The sequence below is a fragment of the Numida meleagris genome, chromosome 12, assembly GCF_002078875.1.
Source record: "Numida meleagris isolate 19003 breed g44 Domestic line chromosome 12, NumMel1.0, whole genome shotgun sequence".
Lineage (NCBI taxonomy): Eukaryota > Metazoa > Chordata > Aves > Galliformes > Numididae > Numida > Numida meleagris.
Window position 1 is genome coordinate 15411544 of NC_034420.1, and position 23249 is coordinate 15434792.

At 44.1% G+C, this 23249-nt stretch overlaps 1 protein-coding gene and 2 long non-coding RNA genes across 8 annotated transcripts; 1 reads left to right on the forward strand and 2 right to left on the reverse strand.

The window, feature by feature from the left end:
- PPP2CA (protein phosphatase 2 catalytic subunit alpha) lies at nt 12-14743 on the forward strand. The gene is made up of 7 exons (XM_021410478.1): nt 12-278; nt 11040-11249; nt 11734-11907; nt 12096-12185; nt 12626-12787; nt 13249-13367; nt 13977-14743. Exons 1-7 carry the CDS (start codon nt 177-179, stop codon nt 14047-14049), a joined length of 930 nt encoding a protein of 309 aa, XP_021266153.1. The 5' UTR covers nt 12-176; the 3' UTR covers nt 14050-14743.
- Nucleotides 12952-14058, reverse strand: LOC110405294. The gene is made up of 2 exons (XR_002442790.1): nt 13933-14058; nt 12952-13094 (listed from the first exon to the last, which is right to left on the reverse strand). It is a non-coding gene; the product is annotated as an uncharacterized LOC110405294 (long non-coding RNA).
- Nucleotides 14859-23209, reverse strand: LOC110405292. Of its 6 annotated transcripts, none has more exons than XR_002442789.1 (5): nt 22859-23209; nt 22391-22454; nt 20604-20754; nt 18375-20478; nt 14859-14987 (listed from the first exon to the last, which is right to left on the reverse strand). It is a non-coding gene; the product is annotated as an uncharacterized LOC110405292 (long non-coding RNA). The 6 variants fall into 6 exon arrangements; XR_002442785.1 differs by lacking the exon at nt 22859-23209 and adding an exon at nt 15508-17387 and having other exon boundaries at nt 22391-22852; XR_002442787.1 differs by lacking the exon at nt 22859-23209 and having other exon boundaries at nt 18375-18651; nt 20630-20754; nt 22391-22852.

The window sequence follows — 23249 nt, forward strand, 5'->3', positions numbered from 1 at the left end:
TGCGAGCGAGAGAGCGGCAGAGCGGCAGAGCTGCTGTGTGTAGGGCGCCGTTCCGCCCGCCGCTCCCGTACCTTCTGCTGCGCTGTGGCCGCCGGGAGCGTGTCGTTGGGGCCTCCGGGGGGAGTGGCAGCAGCTGGTGAGGAGGAGGAGGGGGCGAGAGAGCGGGTGCGTGCGGGATGGAGGAGAAGGTGTTCACCAAGGAGCTCGACCAATGGGTGGAGCAGCTCAATGAATGCAAGCAGCTGTCCGAGGGGCAGGTGAAGAGCCTCTGCGAGAAGGTGAGCGCCGGGCTGGAGGGGGCAGGGCGGCGGGCGGCCGCGGGGACGGCGGTGCGGGGCGGGGGTGGCACCTCTCGGCCGGGTGGGTGCGGAGGGGCTGTGAGCAGAGCGGCCTGGAGCGGCGCTGGGGCTGTGGGGCGGCTCCGCGGAGCTTCCCCCCCGGCGCTCCCGGCGCGGCCCGGGGCTGGCTGAGCCGCGGCCCCTTCGCGGGCAGCGCCGCGACCTGGCCCCGCCTCCCGCCTTTTCATCGCCTCCTAAAATGGCGCCGCTGCCGGGATCCGCGGCCGAGACCCCCGCGCGCCGCCACCGGGCCGGCCCCGCTCCTCCGCCGCCCCGTGGGTACAGCGCTGCCCTGCGGGCGGCGCGCGGCGTGACACGGGGAAACGGTGCGGGGCGGCGGGGCGGGGAGCGTGACAATGAGCGTGGAGCTCAGTGCGGTCTACGAGCTGCTGTGAGCCCAGCAGCTTTTGTTGTGGCTTTTTTTTTTTTTTAAATAAGCGTATGCTTATTTAAGCCTGAAATGGAAGGGTAGATTGACTTTGGGAGTCGGTTTTTCAGAATAAAATGGCGCTTTGTGAAATAAAGCTCCTGTCGCTGTTTATTTCTGCGGTGACTGATGGGGAATGTTGGGATCCGCACACTGGAACGGGGCACTGTGCTGCCTTTGTAGCTTAGGAAGGACTTGAAATCGGCCCCAGATAGCCTGTCCTTCAGAAACTGAAGAGAATAATAGCTGTAGTGGTACCCGGCTGTGTTGTCCAGTCGCAGTCTAATCCTGAATGGAATGAAATCCACAACTGTCAAGACTTATTATTTTTTTTCTTCAATTGCTGGAGGTTTTATTTTCATGCATCCTTAGATTGAAGGCATTACCTTTTGGGGGGGGATCTAGAAATCAAGGCATATGGAAGTTATTGATGTACTAGGTTCTAAAGAAGGCTGTGTACCTACCCCAGGAAGAAATGAGGATATTTTAAGTTTGGCACCGTGCCTTCAAATACTACAGCACGTTGTTTTAGAAGCAGATTGTTTCCAGAGGACTGCGCGTGAACTTAGAATAAACTTGCAGTGCTTCTGGCCAGGCTGGTTCTTGGTGCATCCAAATTTCAGTGGACTGATATTCCGGCAACTTGAAATCATAACCATTAGGTATGGTTTGTGTATTTAAAATTGTGTTGCAAGCAAGTAGCAGTTTAGGGATTGTTTTTTGTTGTGTGTCTACAGTGACAGTGGTCCAGCTTATTCCTTGTGTTATGTTGCTGAGGAGGTAAGTATCCCATCTGCCATCATTTCTATGCTGATAGAAGATCTGAATCCTGGGTGGGTATTTCTTGTAAGGCTGTATGGTAATCTGTAAAAACCTGAGGAATAAATGAAATGCTTTCCATTTACTGGATGTTCTGGATGGGTGAGGAGTAGGCATACCAATAGAAATCCTGTTCAAAAGGTGCTATAGTCGTGTTCACAGTTGTGCGAGGATGGAGGTGTTTTCATTTTTTCCTAATGAAGAATTGAAATAGACTTCATTTCTGGATGAGTGCGTAATGTTCATCACCAAAATAGATTCTTGATACTAGGAAAGAAAAAATTGTTCTAGCCTGAAATGTTTCTGATAGGTTCAGGACAAGGAATCAGGAGGCAGGTAGGCTCCACAGGAGCAGGAAACTCTTCTGGTGAGGCTGAAGGAATGTTACGTGATGAGCTGCAGGAATTGTGTATTTTGATAAAGGCACTGGAATTAGGTTACACAAAGCTGTCTAACTGCTGTATTCTGAGATGAAAGACTGCAAAAATAGGAGAGAGATTGATGTGAAAATACCACTGAGCAGCAGGCATGCTCTGCCTCAAGTTGGGTGTGTTGGAGCCAGCTCCAGACCAGAGGTGGAATTTCTTTGGGTGGCGTGACGCTGTGCTGGAGATGAAGCTCCTTCTCTCTTACTGGGTTGTGGTCAGCACTTGACGGAGTACTTGACAGAGTACAGCCGGGCTGTTTGTGTTAAGGAAAGATGATAACTACTGGTGGACTTACCGGGGCTTCCTGCTCGTGGTAGGTAAGGCGCTGTGTGATTGCCAGTGCAAGCAATTGGAAGCGGTCCCCAGAAGCCCAAGTTTTCCATTGTCCTTCCATCCCCTCTGCGGGGTAGCTGTGTTCCCAGAAGCAGGACATTAGTTGAATTCTGTGCCTGTCTGCTAAGGGGCTTCGTTTACCCTGTTTCCAGGCTTCCAGCACCAGCTCTCAGCAACGCTGAATTATGCATTATGTTTTGATTATTGTCAGTAGTTGCATGCATGCAATCACACCCAAAGGTTATCTTTTTCCATAAAGAGCTTATGTGTCAAGGATGGTGTCAAGTCTAGTTACTGTTCCAAATGACAAGTGAAGACCCTATCAGACAGAAGCTGTCCTTCCTCACTGCACTGAGCTGTAGCTAGGATAGGAAAAAGTAATAATTCTTGGGAGGGCTTTTCCCCATAACACCCTGTTTGATCAGATGATCTTCCTGACTGGTATTTCTGGATCTTCTGAGGCTTTGTGTGTGAAGACTGGTGCCCGTCTAGTTAAGATGAAGCCTAAGGGCTCTGTTGTGTTTCAGTATTGATACCAAAAGAACGTAACAGCTATTTGTGAATGCACTGTAGTGCAGCACAGTAACTAAATGTGGCCATTCATGCATCGCAGTTACTCTCTTGGTGCATCCTGCGTTGTGCCTCGTTACCTCGGTGATGGTAACTAGTAGAAATGACTTCTAGAGCTAGGAATAATTTGTAGCCGTGCATAATATCAGCTTTCATAGATGTGGAAAAAAGTCTGAGTGACAGATTATTCTAATGTTAATATTTTCTATCAATTTTGCTATACCAATGACAGATTTTGTGTGCTTTAAGTATTCCTTAAGTGTTAGTTTTGAAGAATTGTTATAAACGTGTGCCTTATCATAAATGTCATGTGTGGGTATCAGCCACGTTTGTCCTGCTGAGGCCGAATTGTTTATTGATTGTTGTCTGCATACAGGGGAGAAAGGAAGTCCTTTATGGCCAGGTGAGGTTTTTTCCGCTGCCAGTTTAGAACAAGGCTGCTGTTCTTTTCCATCCTTTGTGGGAAATAGTCTCCATGGGACTGTTGTGATGCGTAGCTCAGGAAAGGTGGGATGGCAGTCCAGAATTGAATGCAGGAGTGAGCTGAATTTGTGGATGCAATCCCCACTGATTACTTCAGAACGTATCTCCCTCTAGGTGGAGGAAGTGTTTGGGAGTCCCTTACTGGGAAGTGCTGGGCTGAGAGTGGGTTTGAGCATAGCACCCAGTTTCTAGAAGACAACAAGCGGGTTGTGTGCTGTGTAGAATGGCCAGGGTTCTCGCTCTACTTCAGATGTATTTTACTGGTAACTGAATGGGTGGTGTTGCTATCTAAACATTTCTTAACCGAATGAAGTTCTGATATCACTAAACCCTTTTCCAGAAGCCTTGATTGGCGCCTTGTCTCCGTAGCTTTTGATCTGTAACAAAGTTCTTGATCACACGTCACTATTTGGTCTGTCACCATTGCTAACTTTCCTAGTATAAGTGTTTCTGGGCGGTGCTGATTTCTGGTACATGGTTTGTCTATGGTGGCTTTGCTTTTTTTTTTCCTGTCATCTGCCACCTTTTACACCAGGTCTTCCAAGTTAGATTTTCTGAGACTAATTGCCAGTGAGAACAAGCCAACATATGTGCACTCACTGTAGCTGTACCAACTGCTTCAACTCCTTCAGCTTTCTTTAAGCCCCTTAGTTCTAGAAGGTCAGTGTGTTTCTGATGAAGCTTGCTTTTGGGTCAAAAGCAAAACCTGTGGTTGAAGTTCACTTCCTCTGTAGCACAAGACGGGCAAGTTTTGTGAAGCACGCTCTATTTCAAGCTGTTACTGCTCTGACATCTCTGCCCCATTTCTTCAGAGGCACTGTTCCTTTGTCTCCTCTGTATTGGCTTTGTGCAGGACACGTTGTGTGTCCCTGCACCCCTGGCAGAAGAATGGGTGTGGAAGGCACAGTGTTTCATGTCCTATTTGCTACCACACTGGCTTACGGGGTGACTAAAAATGAGACTGCTGGTGGCAGGAGGGCCCTCTTCAGTTGTTTCCAGGGCCTGTGGGAGGCCAGGAGAAGACTGGGGTCTCCTTTGTTACTGCCTATTGAATATACCTGGGGATGGAACTGTTAATGCTAAGATCTCTGGAGAATTACAAGTGAAAAGCTTCTGGTGACACTTTAATAACTGCTTCAGGTTGTTGCAGAATGCTTTCATGAGAAAAGACCTTTTCATTCCCAGTATTCGTACAATGGCTTTAATATAAAATGGAAAGTGTTCCCTTGCACAAAGACGTTTGAAGTGTCAGCCTTGCCAGCCTTCTCATACATAACCAAAGCGTTGTAATCACAGCTAGGTGAGAAGGTGATGTCTTCTGCACATCACTTCTTGTAGCACCAGCAGCTTTCTATTTGGTATTCAGTGAAATTGAATTGTGCTGGTGTTAGTACTTTTTTTCTTTTAATTAGTTTTTACTTGCCACCTTCGTTGTAATCAGATGGAGTGAAAGATATTCCAGTGTTGTCATTTTGGGCATAGCTTAAAATAACAGAAGTGAGCGTTTGTAGGTCAGAGCAAGTTTGTACTTGAGTTTCTACAGTGTAAGGCTAATGACATGGACGAGGCTGTAGATTGATGTCCCTTTCCAGATCTATCTCTGGTAAAGCTGTTGTCTCCCTGGATCTGATGACAGTGCTGCTCTGTGATTGCTCCCAGGCTGTGCTCAGTTAGTCACCTGGGTTGCCTTAAGCAGCGTAATAACCTTACCTGTCTGGCTCTGGCATGAATTACGGAGGGCTTGTGCAAATGGCTCTGCTGAGAGGCTCCAAGGAGCAATGATAAAATTTCCCTTCTCACTTAGGGACCCTTAAACACTACACCAGCATTCAATAACACAGTTGTTGCTGTAGATTTCTTTCCTTAGGCAATATGTTAAGCTGGAAAAAGCAGGTAGTTTATTCCTGGCTAAAGAATAAATACCAGAGCTCAACTGCTCAGTTGAGCAACTCTCTGATGTTTCTGCAGGGTATGTAGGAAATACCTTCCAATATAGGTGTCGAATTCTTGCTCACTGGTTTTGAAGTACATATCTTCAGTTTGACACATGTGCCTGCCCAGCCTTCCGGCTGATACCTGACTGCATCTAACGTCACCGTGCATAGCTGTGGTTGGAGTTATTTGAACAAAAAGTTTGCAAACCTTTCAAATTTACCATCAGCCAGTTTAGCTTCACTTATCAGACGCACTGCTTTGGGAATAGCTTCAGCCTATTTCTTTTTTTAATTGCTTGAGTGGTAAAAAATGAGTTCAGCTTGCTCCTATGGACAGGGCTGAAGATGGTCTCTGTAAGTGGTCAGCTTCATGCATTATTACTGTTGCTGTTTTACTTGGATCTCCAATGTAGAGAAGGCATCTGGTTTTCCTGATTTATTTGGCTTCTTCTACATTCTTAAAGATTTTTTTTCCTAGATTATTTAAAATGCAAAGTTAAGGGCACAAAGATATCTTGAATATTGTGAAATAATGATACTGAATTCTTTTGGGGATGCCCCTTCCTGTCCTCATTTTCTCTCTGGTCCACTATTGTTACTTAAATAGCACTTCCCCTTTTCTTCTCCTGAATCTCTCCAAGGGAAACAGCATTCTTTTCAGTTACTATTAGATATGTAAGGCTGCTAATGATTTTTGCAAATTGAAGTTGAGGGGAATATCAAAGCTGTAGAAAGTGGCAGTCATCGCCTTGCAATACAAAGGAACAGAGTCACTTGGCAAAAGTTTACTGCCTGTACTCATAGACCTGGAATTTACAGGAGAAATAAGGTGACTGTCTCATTTAATCTTACATGCGGTGCTGGCGTTAGGATTAATCTCTTGGTTGGCCAATGTCTTTTGTGTATTCAGTTACTCTTCTAACCAAATAGAAATTGCTAAAAGAGTAAGGCAGCAGTTGTTGCTCGGCTGTAGAGTGGCAAAGAAAGGTACTTAGCTGTGTTGTGAAATACTAAGCTGGTTTGTATTAAGCTTTTTGGGTTAGCTGTGTGTGGTTTGCTTACACAGTCACTGAGACAGAGGCTGCTATTCTTTTGTACACTGAGCTTAAATACAACTTCCAAGCTGATCTGTTAGTTCTGTTTGCCCAGCCCTGAGAAAATTAAGGGCCACAAATGTGCAATGAGCGCATCATGACCCACACTGCCAGGAGCTGCCCTGTGACTGAGCAGGCGTGCTGCTTCCTTCGCTGAGCTCCAGAAGGGCCTGCAGGGAATGACATTAGCAAGGGTGGTATGGGTGCTGCTCACCAAGCCAAAGCAGATTGGATGCTCCCTGTTCCAGTCATGGAGGAGGAGCATTTTGCTGCTGTTGGTTCTTCTGTGTTGGATGGAAATTTTGTTTTTTTTTTTTGCTTGCTATGGAATACTAAATAGTTAAATGTTAATGGAGAGCTTTGGATTTTAATTTTATTCCTTCGTACGTATTCACATTGAACTCCTTAGTGGATTCTGAAGTTCAGAATAAAGCAGGTTCCCATTTGTGCCATGTAGTCTGACTGCTGTCTTAATATCTTCTCAGAAGAACGATACCAGAGGCCTGATTTCTCTGCTTTTGTTTAAAAAGTCAGACTGTGAAAGAAAACCCCTTCTGCTCTAAAACCAGCCCACGTTTGATCTGAACATCTTTCCTCTGCAGGTGGGGGCTGGGGTTGGGGAACACTTGAAGGAAACAGAAATGCATTTATTTTGTAGAAGACCTGCTGACTTTGCACGGAACTGGGATCTCTTCCAGGTGGTGATGTTGGCGGGTTAAAACCAGCCTTCATCCCAATTAGCTGATCATTGTGGCTTTAGTCACGTCCTGTGCATCTCGACGACAGGAAGCCATGGGTGTGGCTGAAGCCTTCGATCTCAACAAAATATCTTTATGGTAACTACAGATGCGTGACTTGGTCTTGGTTACAGTGGATGCCTTTCCATACAAGCTTTACTAGACAGTGCGGTGGCTTACAGGTGTGAGTTTTGGTCTTCCAAGAATGCATTACAAATTTCCACTGTGACTGCAGAGCTGTGTTGCCTCGTTAAAGTGATGGTTATATTTCCTTTACTGAGTTAATATTAATCTTCTGATAAGTGCTTTATCGTGCTGATTCAGCGTTGCGCAGCGGTTTCAAACATTGTTTTTCCGGCTCAATGAAGCCACAATAATATTTCCTGCTTTTTTAATTCTTTTGTCTGGTGTGCCCCACAGAGTTAAGTACTTGCATTGAGCTGTGTCAGAGCTTCTGCTAGGAGGTAATGATCTAAGGAGGGATAGGCGTGAAAAAGAAATACATTGCATGCTCTGGAAACTAAAGGGAAATTGTATACTGGTGAATTGAAGAGATTTTTCAGAAATGGACTAGTTCAGATTTGTTTTATGAGCTAGGTAGATGATGTATTCTGCTTACAAAGCAAACCTGCTTGCCCTCAGCACAGAGTGAGAGTGGCTGTGTTGCAGCCCTCGAGGAGCTTGGCTCTGAGCCGTGTGCTGTGGCTTGCTGGGCAGAAATGGAGGCAGAGAACGAGGGAAATAGGAGTTGTCTGCACGTGGGGTGTCTCCTGCCTTTCATCAAATAAAATCCTGCAGATCTGAAAATCAAATCCTAGTAGCTATGATAGTTATACATCTTTCTTCGAATTTTTTGCACCCCAGGCTGTTATAAAATGCGGCGTTTAAATCTTGCCGTTTTAAAACAGCGGAACTAATCTTTGTATTTTAAGAACAGGGGGTTTTTATTGTTAGATTTTGGCATATAAGATGGTGCTTTGTAAACAAGAAGAGTACAGTGCTCTACTGTTCATTCTCCAGGTTAAAGATGTGCAGCAATCCAGGAAAGTTTGGATCCTTAAATTGTAGGCTTTATTTTCATCTGCTAATATTTGTGTTTATAGAAAGTGAGAATTTGTTTTCTTGCGCCTTTGAACGAGCGCTAGTTTTAGTCCTGTCTTCTGGCTCTCTTGAGTTTGCACGAGTTGCTTTTTCCCCAGAAAAAATGGTTGAGTAAGCAGATACTGCAGATACCAAGAAGTGAACTCCAGCCGCTATGAGTGGACTGACCTGTATTCGATACGTGCTTATTGTTGGAACTTTGAGATTGCTCTAAGTGTAGCACATGACTTTCCACGTCAGCAACTGTTGTGCAGGATGGATTTTACTGAGTTCTGGTACTTCTTTTCCTTGTGTCTTACAGCTGCGTGTAGGGACTTGTCATTGCAGTGCAGCATGCTGCTGACATTGGGCATTTGCTTAAGTTTATTGGCTTTTTTAGAATGTGGAATACAAGTTAAACTTCCTGTGGTGTGGAGTCACGAGGATTGAAGCCCTGCAGAAGCTCAGAGCTCTCTTAATGCTAAGAATTGTTAAGAAACAAAAGAACTGATAATTGCTCAGGAAGAATCTTGAGTTTCAGAATTGCGTAAGTGTTCATGTAGTGATAGGCAGTGAAACCTGACTGTTTCAAAATGTGTTAAAATCCTGTCAAGTATTGCACTGCTGTCCTTGGCAGTAGGTCACAGGGTTCTTCAAGTAGGAATCGTGTGCCTGTCACTTCCCTGCTCCTCCCTCATCAGGTGGCTGGACTGAGCAGTGCTCAGCTGCATTGGAGCCTGCTGCGGTGCTCTGCTGCTTCCCTGCTGGAAGGAAGCACGGCAGCTACCGGTGGCACGTCCATTTCAGGGAGGGAGCTCAATAGGGTGAGCGAGCTCATAGCATCGTCCTGGGCCTTAGGGAGGGGATCAACCAGTGGGGAGCGAAACCAAGTCAGGCTGCATGGGCTGGTGTGTGGTCCCGTACAAAGCTGGAGTCGCTCGTGCTTAAGTAACAGTAGTAACAGCTTGACTTTGTGAAATTTGTTGTGAAATTGCATTACATCTGCTCTTGTCTTGCCAGCTTGTGTTTTTGTAATGTCACAGTGTATTCCAGCAGTTGTGACTTTTTTATAGGAACTGATAATGCAGAAATTTAGGCTACAGCTGATGGTTTTTCAGCGCTGTTTTCCACTTCCAACTCTCTTGAAGCTCTTCCAGTGTATGCCACTGCTAATGCTGTGGGACATAAGACTGTAAATGGGCTAAGCAGCTCATAAGATGGTATTTCATTAAAGTTGCTTCAAGAACATACAAATATTTAGATGACTACACCAGCATCCCTTTGCTGCAGGATTTAAATGGAGATTGCTGTTCTGCAGGTTGACCTGGAACCGTCTTTTTCTATCGGAGCAGCTGTCTGACTTACCTATGTGCTTGGTCGTATGCATATCTGAGTGATTTAATATTTCAAAAAGTGAGGAAGAGACAACTCCGGTGCAGAGAACGATGCCATTTTAATCTCAGTCAGCATAAAAGTTGCATACCTTTGATGAAAAATGAATGTAGCATTCCTTGTGCGATGCTTCCAGTGCATTACAAAAATATGGCAGTAGAAAGCGTTCTAATTAAAGAATGCTGCTTTATATTGAGGTGCTGCAAGTATCTGTAACTTTCTCTGTCAAAAGGAGGACTAGGATGGGTAATGCTTCTGACTGCAGTGGCGTATTAGAGGAGGCTCAGGCTGTGAAAACACCTCCAAAACATCCGGTGAGTGTCACTGCATTAAAATGAACTTAAGTCAGACTGTCTTAAAATAAATTGATGTTCTTAGCATCTACCACAAACCACCAGTGACCTATCTTTAGCGCTAGGCACAACGTGAGTGGAAACTCATATGAGCTTGACTTCTGTTGTAAATAGGGCTGCAGAGTGATTTAACCCTGTTACTGGTGATTTTTAATATCTCAAGCTGAGCGTTGCACAGGATACTTAACCATGACTGCGTTTCGCGTTTCATTCCTAGTGCTGAATGAAATCTTTGCATCTCCGTCATTAAAGTGTATGTTGCTGGCACTGGGTGTTTGAAATGGTTGCTGGGCTGGGTAGCATGGATAATGCTCAGGAGCAGTGAGACCATTTCTGTTGGTGTCCATCACTGTCCAGCTGATGGCTTCGCTGCTAGAGTGGAATTTGGACAGAGCAGCATGTTCCTTAGCGAGCCTGGTTCTTGTCGGGACCAGGCATTTAATCTCCTGTTTAGCTTTTAATTTCAGATATTTCTTTCTTAACCTTCTAAATCTCCTGATTTCTTTCTGCAGTGTCTCAAAATACTTCTGTGCTTAGCAGAAAGCCTCCGAAACAAGTATGCAACTTCACTTGTCAGGTTAGGTTTGAGAAAGCAGCGAGAGAAATGACCCTACAGGGAAGGTGGCATTGCTCTTACACTGGTGTGTGCTTCAGGGTATTTGGGATCCAGTGTGGCCTGGGTGTAGGTGGTGTTTAGTGCTGCTACTGTGAGCTTTGTGGGCATCCTGTGTTAGGGAATAGAATGCAGTTTTTGTATTCTCTTCTTGGTAATATAATGAGGTTAAAAATATCCTTTTTGTATAGGAACATCAGTGCTTGAAAGGCGTAAGTCTTCATAGATGGTAACTTGTAAACTTGTTACTATTTATATTTCTAATGCCTCTAATATTCCCTCGATTTAGAAAATCATTGTGGCATGTATTTATAGCTTGTTCTCAGAGCAGTCACCAACAACTGGCATTGTTGTAATGTTGCAAACAGCAGAGCGTACTGTGAGTTAAAACTGTTCACAGACAATTAATCTCACAACTTCTTTGCTTTTGTTCCGCAGGCTAAAGAAATCTTGACAAAAGAATCTAATGTACAAGAAGTGCGATGTCCAGTCACAGTCTGTGGAGATGTCCATGGACAATTTCACGACCTCATGGAACTTTTCAGAATTGGAGGCAAATCACCAGACACAAATTATTTGTTTATGGGGGACTATGTCGACAGAGGCTATTACTCAGTTGAAACAGTCACGTTGCTTGTAGCTCTTAAGGTAACTTTTCTTCTGTACAATCGAGTATAAAAGGTGAAATTACTGTCCTGACTACATCTGAAATCAGTTAGGAATTTAATGCAAAGGTTTGTAAGTACAAAAACTGAAACGTTGTCTGTGTTGTCAAAAATACTTTTGACAAATCTATATAGATTTAGTATTTCTGAAAAGCCCATGTAACTTTGTCTAAAGGGAGTGCTGTTTATTTTTTTCTTTAAATGTCGAAGTAGCAATCTTTACAAATGTGAGAGAACAGCTTAGTGCACAGGTATCGTGAAGTCCACTAGTAACAGTGGATAAAACCTGTTCTTCATCTCGAGGCGTCTGGCAACTGAAGACTGTTTCTTTTCTTCCCTTAAGGTTGTAATTTATTTTTTTCTTGTTGCTTAATTGGCATATTATGGGGAGGGGAGGAGAAGCAAACTGTGGTTTTGGGAAGTGCGTACTGGCGTGCCCCTGAAATATCTTCACCTGTTCCGTTTAGGTCCGTTACCGTGAACGCATCACAATTCTTCGAGGGAACCATGAAAGCAGGCAGATCACACAAGTATATGGTTTCTATGATGAATGTTTAAGAAAATATGGGAATGCAAATGTTTGGAAGTATTTTACAGACCTTTTTGATTACCTTCCTCTCACTGCCTTGGTGGATGGCCAGGTAGGTTGAACTTGGACAACGTTAAATGTTGTTGGTTGTAGAGGGAGCTATTAACACTGTATTCAGTGAGCTCTCAGCTTGAAAGGAAGCTCTTGAAAATTTTTCTTAATTGTTTAGTATAAACGATTATAATTTTTTTGTACTAGTGAATGCAAACAATTGAGATTTCATATATGTAACTGTTTCAGATTTTCTGTCTACACGGTGGCCTCTCTCCATCGATAGATACGCTGGATCACATCAGAGCACTTGATCGCTTGCAGGAAGTTCCCCATGAGGTATACTGAAAATTAATTAGCTTAACTCCTCACAGTGGGATTCATGAGTCAGCGTATGTTGGATATTTTAATATACACAAAGGCAGAAAATCAGGTTCAAAGCCATGCAGCAGTTTGAAAACGCTGGTCTTCCTTACTTGTCTTCTGAAGGGAAATGAAGGGACATGTTCTTGCCTAAAGTTACAGAGCATATTTTAGTATCTCAGAGGTGAGAACTGCTTCTGCGAAAATTTCTCATTAAAGTTAACTTCCTGATAGTATTTCAAGCTTTAACTACACTAACTATTGTAGCTGATAGGTGGGGTTTTCTTAAATATTCTTCTCCAGCCTTAAAGAGACTGCAGTAAGCTGTGCAGGGGCATGAGTGTGTAGGTTGTGTGTTTGTTGGTTTTGCTCTTTTTTCACTTCAATCTGTGAAATACTTTCCAAATCTCTTACAGGGTCCAATGTGTGACTTGCTATGGTCAGATCCAGATGATCGTGGTGGCTGGGGAATTTCTCCTCGAGGTGCAGGTTATACATTTGGACAGGATATTTCAGAAACTTTTAACCATGCTAATGGCCTTACGTTGGTTTCAAGAGCTCATCAGTTGGTAATGGAGGTAAGCAGCAGAGGCTGTGTGTTCAAGCTGATGATAGTGTAGTTGTTGTGGTACCTGAGATGCACACTTGGCCTCTTTACCTTGGATGTGTGGTTTTCTTCTTAGTCTCTGGCTGTCCCTAGAAGTTAACCTGTAATCATCAAAACCAGAACCCAGTCCTAGGATTAAAGATTAATTCTGTAATTCAAAATTGGTATTTTAATTTTTTAACAATGCAGTGGAGAATTTTTGCTGTTTTTTAATGGACTAGTTTATTGCTTACTAGGAAGATGTTGTACGCTGTGGTGACATTCTTCTTTCTCTTTTTCTGTTGAGAAGAGAAATAAATATACAGCCTTAGTGTTACTTAAAACTGCAAAGCCTACCTAGGGTTTTGCACGTTGAAGTTCAGTTTAGTAGTCAGTTATTGGGGGTGCAATGTATGAATATGGCTTTCCTAACTAGTTTATTTTCCTCTCCAGGGGTACAACTGGTGCCATGATCGGAATGTAGTAACAATTTTCAGTGCTCCAAACTATTGTTACCGTTGTGGCAACCAGGCTGCAATTATGGAACTTGATGATACTTTAAAATACTCCTTGTAAGTATCCTTAAAAATGAGATCAATGTTGCACGTGATTGAGATTTGATAAGTGGTATCTTGTTACAGTAACTATTGATTGTTTTGAGGTATGGTGTTTACCCTGTACACCTTCAGGAGGTGAAGGGAGGGTGGAATTGTTGGTCTGGTCATATCTAAAGGTCTTACAGTCAGATACTGGAAACTGTTGTCGTTGACATCTAGACAGATGTCATCAAGCTCGTTACATACAAAGTCTGAGTTTAATGAAATACTACAGAGGTATGTGATTGGAAAGGTGGAATACTGTCATACTTGAGATAATTACGCCCACCTGTAAGTCTAGGGCAAGAGATTTAGAATCTTGTTAGGACATTGATGTTATGAAGCTGCTCTAGCAGTTTTACTAGTAAATGAGGAATTGTATGAAGTGTTGTATAGATTACCTCTGATAATTACTGGAGACTTCCAATGTCTAGCTGTATACTGATATCTGAGCAGTTTGAGTGGTAAAGCCGAGATTCGTTTGTTTCACGTCCACAGAAGTAAACCTAAGATGAGTTTAAAGTAATTCAGAAAAAAATACCTGAATGCAACCCGAATGCTTTCATTAACACGTGTGCTTTTCAGTTTGCAGTTTGATCCAGCGCCGCGCAGAGGTGAACCGCATGTTACCCGTCGCACCCCGGACTACTTCCTGTAAAGAGATTATAGACCTGTACAGTATTGCCATGAACCATACGTTGACCTAAAGAAAACGGGAAGAGCAACAGTAACTCCAAAGTGTCAGAAAATATTTAACATTCAAACTTGTTTTCACATGGACCAAAAGACGTGCCATATTCAAATACAAAGCCTCTTGTCGTCAACAACTGTGACCACTTTAGAATGAACCAGTTCATTGCATGCTGAAGCAACATTGTTGGTCAAGAAACCAGTTTCTGGCATAGCGCTATTTGTAGTTACTTTTGCTTTCTCTGAGAGACTGCAAATAATAAGATGTAGACATTAACACCTCGTGAATACATTTAACTTTCCATTTAGCTATAGCTTTATTCAGCATGACTGTAGATAAGGATAGCAGCAAACAATCATTGAAGCTTAAAGAACATTTTTAAAATAAGTACCAAGGCTTCATATTTGTTCTGAAACTGTTTGTTTGTTTTTATTTTCAGGGAATACTGTTTAATTTAATTGTATTGATTTTTTTTTGTCTGCACTCAGTTCCCTTTTCCACTCTTTGCCCAACCATATTGTCCCTTGTAATTGTCCAAGCATAGTGAATTACTTTGAACAGAACTGTTTTTTTTCTGTAAAACAATGTTACTGCAGGACAGAGCTGCAGTGTTTTTCATAATAAACTTGTGAACTAAGTATGGAAAAATGTCAAATTCTAATTGCATCTCAGGTCAGCTCTGATTTAATAAACTGATGCACAGCTGGAAAGGTTTTATAAACCTGGATAGAAGTTTCCACCTTAAATCATGAAAAAAATGAGGTGATTGAAGCGTGCTGGCAAACTCTGACCTTCTGAATTCTATCCCAGGGAGATGTCTGGTCCTGCGGTCTCACGTAGCTGAGAACAGAGCTCACTTATTGATGAAATGTTGCTCTCTTTTTCTTCTTTTCCCTCTTGGTGCTCTGTGAAATATTCAAAAGTAGAAGAATACAGGATAAATTAATGATTGAGCATGGCTTTTTTTTTCAAGTGTAAATCTAAGTTTGAGTTATTTCCATTGTAGGTGCTAATACTTTAAAAAAAAAAAATTCTGAAAAACTAAGAATAAAACCAGTTTTCTAAGTATTAAAGGAATAACTTGAAATCCAGAACTATGTGTATTGCCCAAGCTTCCATTATGAAAAATAACATGTCACATACTGTTAACTTCTGTTTAAAAACTTTCCTTTCTACTACTCTGAATCCTGATTTCATGATGATTTTGTTCGAAACACATTCAAATGTTTTGCATTATTAAGGGTCATGCATGAAACTTACCAGACATATCTTAAAAAGACTAAACCTGGCTGTTGGAATGGAGGGCCCCTGCTGTTCATACTGTTTAAAAGACTTTGGTTTTGGGGCACAGTGTAGACTATGTGACAAAATAGAGGGTTTTCTTAATACTGCTGGCTTGTAAGAGAAAATAGCAGGCCTGCACACCTGCAGCATTCTCTTTCACACGCTCTTTTTTGGACTTCCTTGCTTTTCTGAGGTTTTCTGTTGAAGGGCTGCTTAATTCTCAGACTTGAAGGACGCTTCCTTTCACAGTTCATTACTTCACACCTTTTCTGAAAGGCTTAGGTGGTTACTTGTTTCTTTTCGTTAGCAAAAATTCTACCTTCAGGTCGAGCTCTGAACTATTTCTGGAAACCTCAGTCCTGAAGCATGATCTCTTACAGGAAGAAGTGCATTCTAAAAATAAGGCTCACGTGGAGGTGTTGCTTTTGTTGTTGTTTTTCTCTAGTATGTTGGGAGCTCTTGCTTTGATCACTATCAAAAAAAGTTCCTTTGCTTTAGCGAGTAGTTCATGAAGTTCCCTTTCCTCTTGCTTGCCATTCTCTGCCTTTGTGCTTTTGCAGATAGAACTTTGTACCTTCACTGACACCATTCCATCAAGAGGAATGATTTGCCCTACTGCCTTTGGCATGATGCATCCCCTGCTGTAGTGGGAGGCAGTTCGTTCGTTTGTTCTGTTTCTGTATGCACATGCAAGCAGCTGTTACTAAAGTAAATGGAGTACCTTGACAGTCCCTCCAATTCTTGCACTTTTCTCCATCGTTATGCTGTGACTGGCCATTTGTAGACTTCTTTTTAAGAATATCCCATTCTGAACAAGAAATTGTAATTCTGATGGGGATTAGTAATGCTATTTGTCAGCTAGAAGTGTGTTAGCAGGATTCAAGAGAAGAGAAAACTTGAAATAGAAATAATTACTGACCAATGTTTTCAGCAGCTGGCTGACTAGAAGTTCACCTAAGCAAAGCTTCCTCCACTTTATGGCTGTATGCACATAATTAGGATTTCTCTTTGTTTCACAGATCAGTATTGACCTTCTGCACTGCGGCCACTGGTAGATTCCTTGGAAAGGTGATGTAGCAGTACCTCAAAGTCCTGTATTTTCATCACTGAGGGATGATTTTACCTGAATTTGTATATCAGACTGAAGTGAACACCTCTCATTGGTAGAGGTCTGTTCTTTGAAGTAAGGAATCGTTAAGTCAGAAACAAACAAAGTATTAGTACATACACCATGCACAGGAAAACCTTTGGTAATTTCCTTTTTGGAAGGAGAAGAGGGAAGGATTTGGAACGTACAGATTTGCAGGATTTCTTTCCTTCATTCTCTTTTGCCTTTGCTGCCTGTCCCTTGGCCTCCCCCTGGGCTCAGCTGCCCAGCTGTGTGTCCTGCAGAGCTCTGCTGCTACAGCTGCTGTGGCTGATGAGGGCTGCTGTGTGTAGGTGCCTGTTTTCTCCAAGGCAAATCAATGCTCGTGCTTGTAGGCTCAGGCTGAAGCCAGATAGCTTCCAGCTGCTAACATCTGCATACAAGCTCAGTATCGCTGCTCTGCTGTTGTAGATCTGACAATACCCTGTTAGGTTTCTTGATGCTTGGGTAAGTGAAGATGGACAGAACTTGCTAACTTGTTGTTCTTTGTCTGGATGACACTTCTGCCTTGAAAAGAGGTGCTGAGTACATACTGGTGCTGAAAGCTCTGGCGTTTCGTCTGACTGTTCTTCAGTCTGCTTGGTGTCGAAGGTTGGCCTGGATTTTTTTTCATAGTTGCTGAAAGTCATGTAGATAAAGTAATTGTATGGTACGGGCCTGGGACGAAGTCTGTCCTCTGGCAGTTTGAAAATTCAGTCTGAATCCTAAAGGCCGACTACATTTTTTCACATACAATACAAAAATAAGATATGGAAGTACTCGGTTTATTTTTTGCATCTTCATCGTAGTTCAATAAATACATCCCTGTGTTCTTCCCGTTCTTGCCCCTTCATTTCCTCACTGGTAACACCACGAGTTCCTGCTGTAGGAAGAGCTGCGATGTAAGGAGCAGAACAGGGCTGAAGGTGAAATGCATTTGTTTGTTCTGGAAAAATGGTCTGGTCAGTAAGAAGAGGAACGTGTTATCAAATGACAGCTCTGCATTTCAAATTAGGGGATGCTCTACATTCAGTTAGCTGAAGGCGTGGTTCCACCCATCACTTCCTTGTATACCTGTCGTACACTTTTAAAATTGCTTCTTGTTTTACCTATATGCTGAGAACTCATGGTAATTGAGGATAGGTTTTTTTTCCAGTCTGTACCACTTCTGTATTGCCATTCTGTTGGGGCTGTTGCAGGTGTCCTGCCCAGACCTACAGCCTGACTGCTTGGCCATGGCTGTGCAGTGATGCCTGCACTGTATCAGTTCTCTGCAAGCTCCACACAAGATAGCTTGGAGCAGCTTAAATGTTAAGTAAAAATTACACCGGACTACGTAGAAATCTTTCAGGACACGTGAACACACTAACAAAGCCCTGCAGAATAAGCAGCTGAGTCAGCTTACTGTGGGTTTTAAACATTTTGGTGCTCTAATTCATTTGGCTGTGCTCCTTCTGGATGAGAATAAAGACAAATTGTTCTCTCGAGCAAGGGACTAGAGCCCTTTGGCATATATACAGGAAAAAAAAGGCTGAAACAACGCTTTAGGTTTTGAATTAAGCAGTGCAACGTGTTTTAGCCTTTTAAAACCTGTGCTGTCGCTTAACAGCATTATTCCTTAAGGTGACTTGAGAGCTGCAGCGCCTGATCTCAATTACTGCATGGTAAGCAACTGCTTGTCAATGAAACTGATTGCTTCTAGTACATAAAACACATTGCTAATAGTATTTAAATATTTACATGTGTGTTGGCAACATATGGATAACATAGGAGCATCGCTTTTCTAAAAGGAGGATACTGTGGTACTGGAAAAGATGAACTAGAGAGGCTCCAGAACATCTCTTCTTGGAAGGTTACAGGACTAGACCAGAAAAACACGCACCTGAGCTGCTCTTGGTGCTGGTGCTGCTTCAGCCTGAGATGCGTGCCAGCCTGTTAGCTCATCATCAAACCGCTGTGAAGATGCCAGGGCTTTGGTTTTGGTTTGCGATGTCAACTAGAAGCAAACCAAGGAGTGTCCAGTGGTTTCCAATCGCCATCAGCTCATTTCTGCTGATTTTCCAATGCCTGCACTGTGCAGGTGATGGAAGAGAGCAACTTGAGGTGAGCATCTCTGGTGAAAACCTAGGGGTGGGTGCAGCTGATGAGCACCAGCAATACTGCAAATAAATGCAGATGGTATAAATTGAACTAAACGTCTGTTACTTGGTCCTCTCACTGACTTCTGGATCCGTATTTCTCATCGGATCACCCCTAAGTGCAGCTGTTCCCTTAAAAAAAAACCAACAAAACAAAACCACAGAAACTGTCTGAAATTGGATGATACATTTAAATAGGAAGTGCTGAACTGTCAAATAGGACTCCTTAAACCAGTAATCTCATGCTTGGTGGAAAGGCTTTAGCCTGTTTTCCTGCTGCCTGCACATCTCAGGCGGTTTGAGAACACCACCATGCTGGTTCATTGTCACGACTTTGTCAAAACCCTTCCTTATCGTAGCTGTCAGCGTGAGTTCTCCTGGGGAAATGGGGAGGCCCTGGAGGAGGGCTGCTGGGAAGGAGCCTCTGCTCTCATTCCGTGCCTGACCCACTTTGCAGTCAGCTTTGCTCATGCTCTGCCACCGCCTTTGTCCTCGGGGAAGCAGGACGCTGCCTGGCACTGCGCTGCCTGTGGGTTGGGGCTCTGGGAGGCTGCTCTGGCTTCTCCTTTTCAAATATATAATTCTGCATTCTTGAGGTTTACCTAGTGTTAGCCATCTCGGCGCTTTACTGGACTGTCGCTTTTCCACCATGTTCTCTTTTTAAAATGCTTTGAATTAGCCTGACTTGAGAAACGTAGTATGTTTATTCCCATGGACTTTGAAACCTTACAGCTTCTGCTTTTTATTGTCCGTAGCCTCGGTACCAGCCTGGAATCTGCCTTCTGAACAGCTGCAAGGCTGTGTAACAGCATCGTGCAGCCACAGAACTGGGCCTGGGGGCACCTCTGGATCCCTCTGGCACCCACTGCTCCAGCAGGGCCACCAGAGCTGCTGCCTGGCACCGTGTCCTGCTGGGTTTGGAGGTCTCCACGGAGACCCCAGCACCTCTCTGGGTACCTGCGTCCATGCTTCCTCACTCACACAGTAAAGAAAACCTCCGTAAAGCCAACTCAGTTTACTTAAATATCACAGTAGGTGCTCAAAGATCTTCACAATTTCACAAATAGCTGCTTGAAGTCGTTCTGAAGGCCAGTTGCAGTAAGTCTCTCCTGTTCTCACTCTGGCAGCCCTGTGTTCCTTACAAGCCAGCAGGTGCAGTGTGGCCCCACTTCTGTGCCATAGGGTGGAATTAGGCACCCTTCTGCTAACCATGCTGGGAGTGGGGAGCTGCCACCCAGCAGCATCTCCCTCCCTATACGGAAACAGGGACTACAGGATTCGAGCGGTGCAAATTATTTCTGTGGATGCCAGGGCAAAAATGGTAGAAAAACCAGTATGTATGTGGAAGTGGGCTGCAGATGAGGTTAGGAAGAGGATGCAGCAAATATGCTTGAAGTAGGTTTGATTCTCTATTGAATAATTTTCCCCTCATCTTTAATGCTGTCTCAAATCCTCCTAGTTAAGCAAGGAGAGCACATAAATGTCATTTGAGGGGGAAACAGAAGCTGACAAATAAAAAAAAATCAATTGATATTTGCCTGAGACAATTTGGTTGAGTTTTATCAGCCTTCTGCTGTTACATTGGACTCACAGAAACTGCAGACTCTGCCTCCCTCAGTACCTACCCACTGTCTTGTATTGCTGGGGCACAGCTTGCATGGAAAGCAACATCCTAAGGATGCTTCTGTTACACAGAAGAAGTGAGACAGATGAAGTGGAGACATAATGACAATTTTTCTGGAATTTAGTGGGGACAAGAATTTTCTTCCTTTGCTGCTGCATTGTTGCAAGGTTGCTTTAAATAACACTGGCACAAGCACAAGGAGCTCAGCAGTATTTTTCCAGCAGCTGTATCAGACAAAAAAAAAAAAAGCATTTGCTTGCTCTCAAAAATGTTCCCTACCTTTCGCATTCCTTGAAGAAAGGAAAAAAAAAAAAAAAAAGACCACTTTTGTGAGTCTGCCTGTACATACAAACCAGCTTCTTGTCCAGGTCGCACCTTGCTTCCCAGCAGTCACACCGGGCTCTGTGCCGGAGCTGCCGTGGTCTCCTGGAGCTCAGTCCCTGCAGGTTCGCCTTCCCTCGGTCAGCAAATCCAGACTGAGTCCTGTGACATTTCCCAACCTGTTATTGGTGGAGCAGAGCTGGGGTCTTTCAAGCCTGGCTCTCTCGAGGCTTTGATAATCCCATGTAACACTTGTATTAAAAAAATAATCTTTTTACATCATGTTACCCCTATAATCTCTAAATCACTACCATCACCAACAAAAAGCATTTCTGTCTATAAAGTTGGAGTGTGAAGTGGTTGGGTTTTTTGGGGGCAGAAGGGGTAGGGGGGAAAGGGCATAGATAGGAGAATCTGTTTAGTTGTAGCTAAACAGCCAGAGGAATAGCTGCAGATGTAGCCCAAGGTTCTGGGCTAATCCAGCGCTGTGTGCAGGAGGCTGCTCTCTGTTGCTAACGCCATGTTCAGTGTTAGAACTCCCTTCCCCCTACGGCTGCGCAGCTGCTCAGCTGGCTTCTGCCCACAGCCCAGTGATGCTGCAAGAATGTAGGTCAGAGCTCTTCTGGATCTGATAAGTGTTAAATTAAGCTTATGCTGATCTTGGTTGCTCCAGTCATTTCATATATTTGCTATAGTGTTAAGCTTCCCCCTTCCTCCGAATTGTCAGTGGTAAAAGGTCCTTAATTGTAATTTATCTGTGACTGATAATGTAGTACAATTACCTTTACAACTCAGGATGGTAATGCTTAGGTTTAGGATTATTTGCATTGGAACGACTGCCTGTGCACATAACAATTGAGATTGGTCTCTTTTTTTTTTTTAATCTTGTTCTTTGCTTTGCAGCTTTAGTGAAGGATGAGTCTTCTGTGTTGCTAATACTGACTGACTTGCAGGACTTTGACTATCACCAGCAGAAGCTTTTTCATGACGAAGACAGCAAAAAGCATTCAGGCTAGCTTTGAGAGATTCCCTACATGATATGTAGGGCACGGTGGGAGGTGGCCTTCACGTGATCACATCCTATCTGTGACAGTCATCTGCCACTTCTTACAGTGTGGTGCTTTTGTTGCTTTAACTTTCCCAGACTTCTAATTCAACAGATACATTCAAAGTGCACTGTGAACTCAGTTTTCTCTGTGGCACCTTTAGCAAGTTGTATCAAGCGTGATGCTTAATCTCCTTGAATTATAAACCGAGCACAGATCATGTTTAGGCATGGAACTTTGCCTTCTACTTGTTTCTAGATTTTATTAATACGCCTTGTGGGGAGAGCAAACCCTTCCACTGACTTTGATTTGCAGGCTGAGGGAATTTGTGCTTACTGATCAGAAACCTTGATCTTGGGCAGCATCAGGAAAAAGTATTTAGGACTTGCAGATGTTTTCTGCAGACCACCTTCTGTCACCATCTGATCCTCTAAATCAAGGAGTATTAAATAATTTTTAAAAAGCACATTTAAAGAAAACAAAGGCAGCGTTGTTTCTTTTCATGCAGTGAAAGTCAACCTCAGCAACGGAGCCACGAGATGAAGGGATTTTAGAGGAAAGAGGTAAGTGTGCTGAGGCATAATTTGGGGTATGTATGCGTGTATAGCCTCTGCACACATAACTCTGTATTACATATACAGGATAATTAGGTCCTGGAGAATTGCAGACAACAGCTTACCTAGTTACTAACAGCAGGATCCCTGAGGAACATGTTAGTGGTGATCTGCTGTGTGTAAGCAGCACCTGCCACCTTCAGCTGTGCACTCACCTGCTGTGAAGGGTTCCGTGGAGGTGCGTGTCCCATACGCAGTAGTGGAGACTGGAAGGCACAACTGAAGATAGTTTGAGCAGGGTTAACTCATCTCTAGATCCGTTTCTAAGGCTTGAACTGGTTCAAGTCTCCTTCAAGCACGCAGTAACTAACGAGCTGCTCAGCACCCCAAAGCTGAGAAACAAGGTTCTCAAGGCAGGCATTCACCTCCACCAGTGCTTTGGAATTTTTAGAGAAACTCATTTCGGGGACATGACCGATGTAGCACGGCGTCATCCTCACCAGAGGCGCGTGGCTGGCAGCGTGCTGGGCACAGCCCATCTCTGCTCCCCCACCTCAGCAGGCCCGCGGCCTTTCGCTCCCCCTGCACCAGCCCAGCCTGCTCCTTGCTGCCCGCTGAACGCTTCAAGGTTTTTTGTCTCAGTGCCTGTGTCACTCGGGTGAAGGCAGAAAACTAAGAAATACCTGAGGAGAGGGGAAGCCGTGCTCTGCAGGGCGCTGCTACCTGCTTAGTGGGGTGTGGAGACGTGCTGCTTTGCTAAAAACACGAATAGCGATTCTGAGCGAAGCAAGCTGCAAAAATAACTGCTTAAAAGTCACGTACACGACGTCCTGACCACGTTTCACAGGGACAACGGCTCGACGTGGCCTTCCCGCCCCAGCCGTGCCCTCAGGCCCGGCCCTGCCCCCAGGCACGCAGGGGCGGCCCCGCCGCATGGGGGCGCCGCAGCCGTTGTGCCGCGCGCCGCTCCCCCGCCCATTGTGAGGCTCGCCGTGCGGCCACGCCCCTGCCTGAATAAAACCGAGGGCTTCCACCAGACTTCCCCGCCGCGCTGCCGCTCCGTTTTCCTCCTTC

What these genes read in the sequence shown, in the direction of transcription:
- PPP2CA (XM_021410478.1), top strand. Translation starts at nt 177, where the DNA reads ATGGAGGAGAAGGTGTTCACCAAGGAGCTCGACCAATGGGTGGAGCAG. An exon ending in TGCAGGAAGTTCCCCATGAG is followed by an intron (nt 12,186 to 12,625) that starts GTATACTGAAAA and finishes AATCTCTTACAG; the next exon opens with GGTCCAATGTGTGACTTGCT. An exon ending in CTCATCAGTTGGTAATGGAG is followed by an intron (nt 12,788 to 13,248) that starts GTAAGCAGCAGA and finishes TTTCCTCTCCAG; the next exon opens with GGGTACAACTGGTGCCATGA.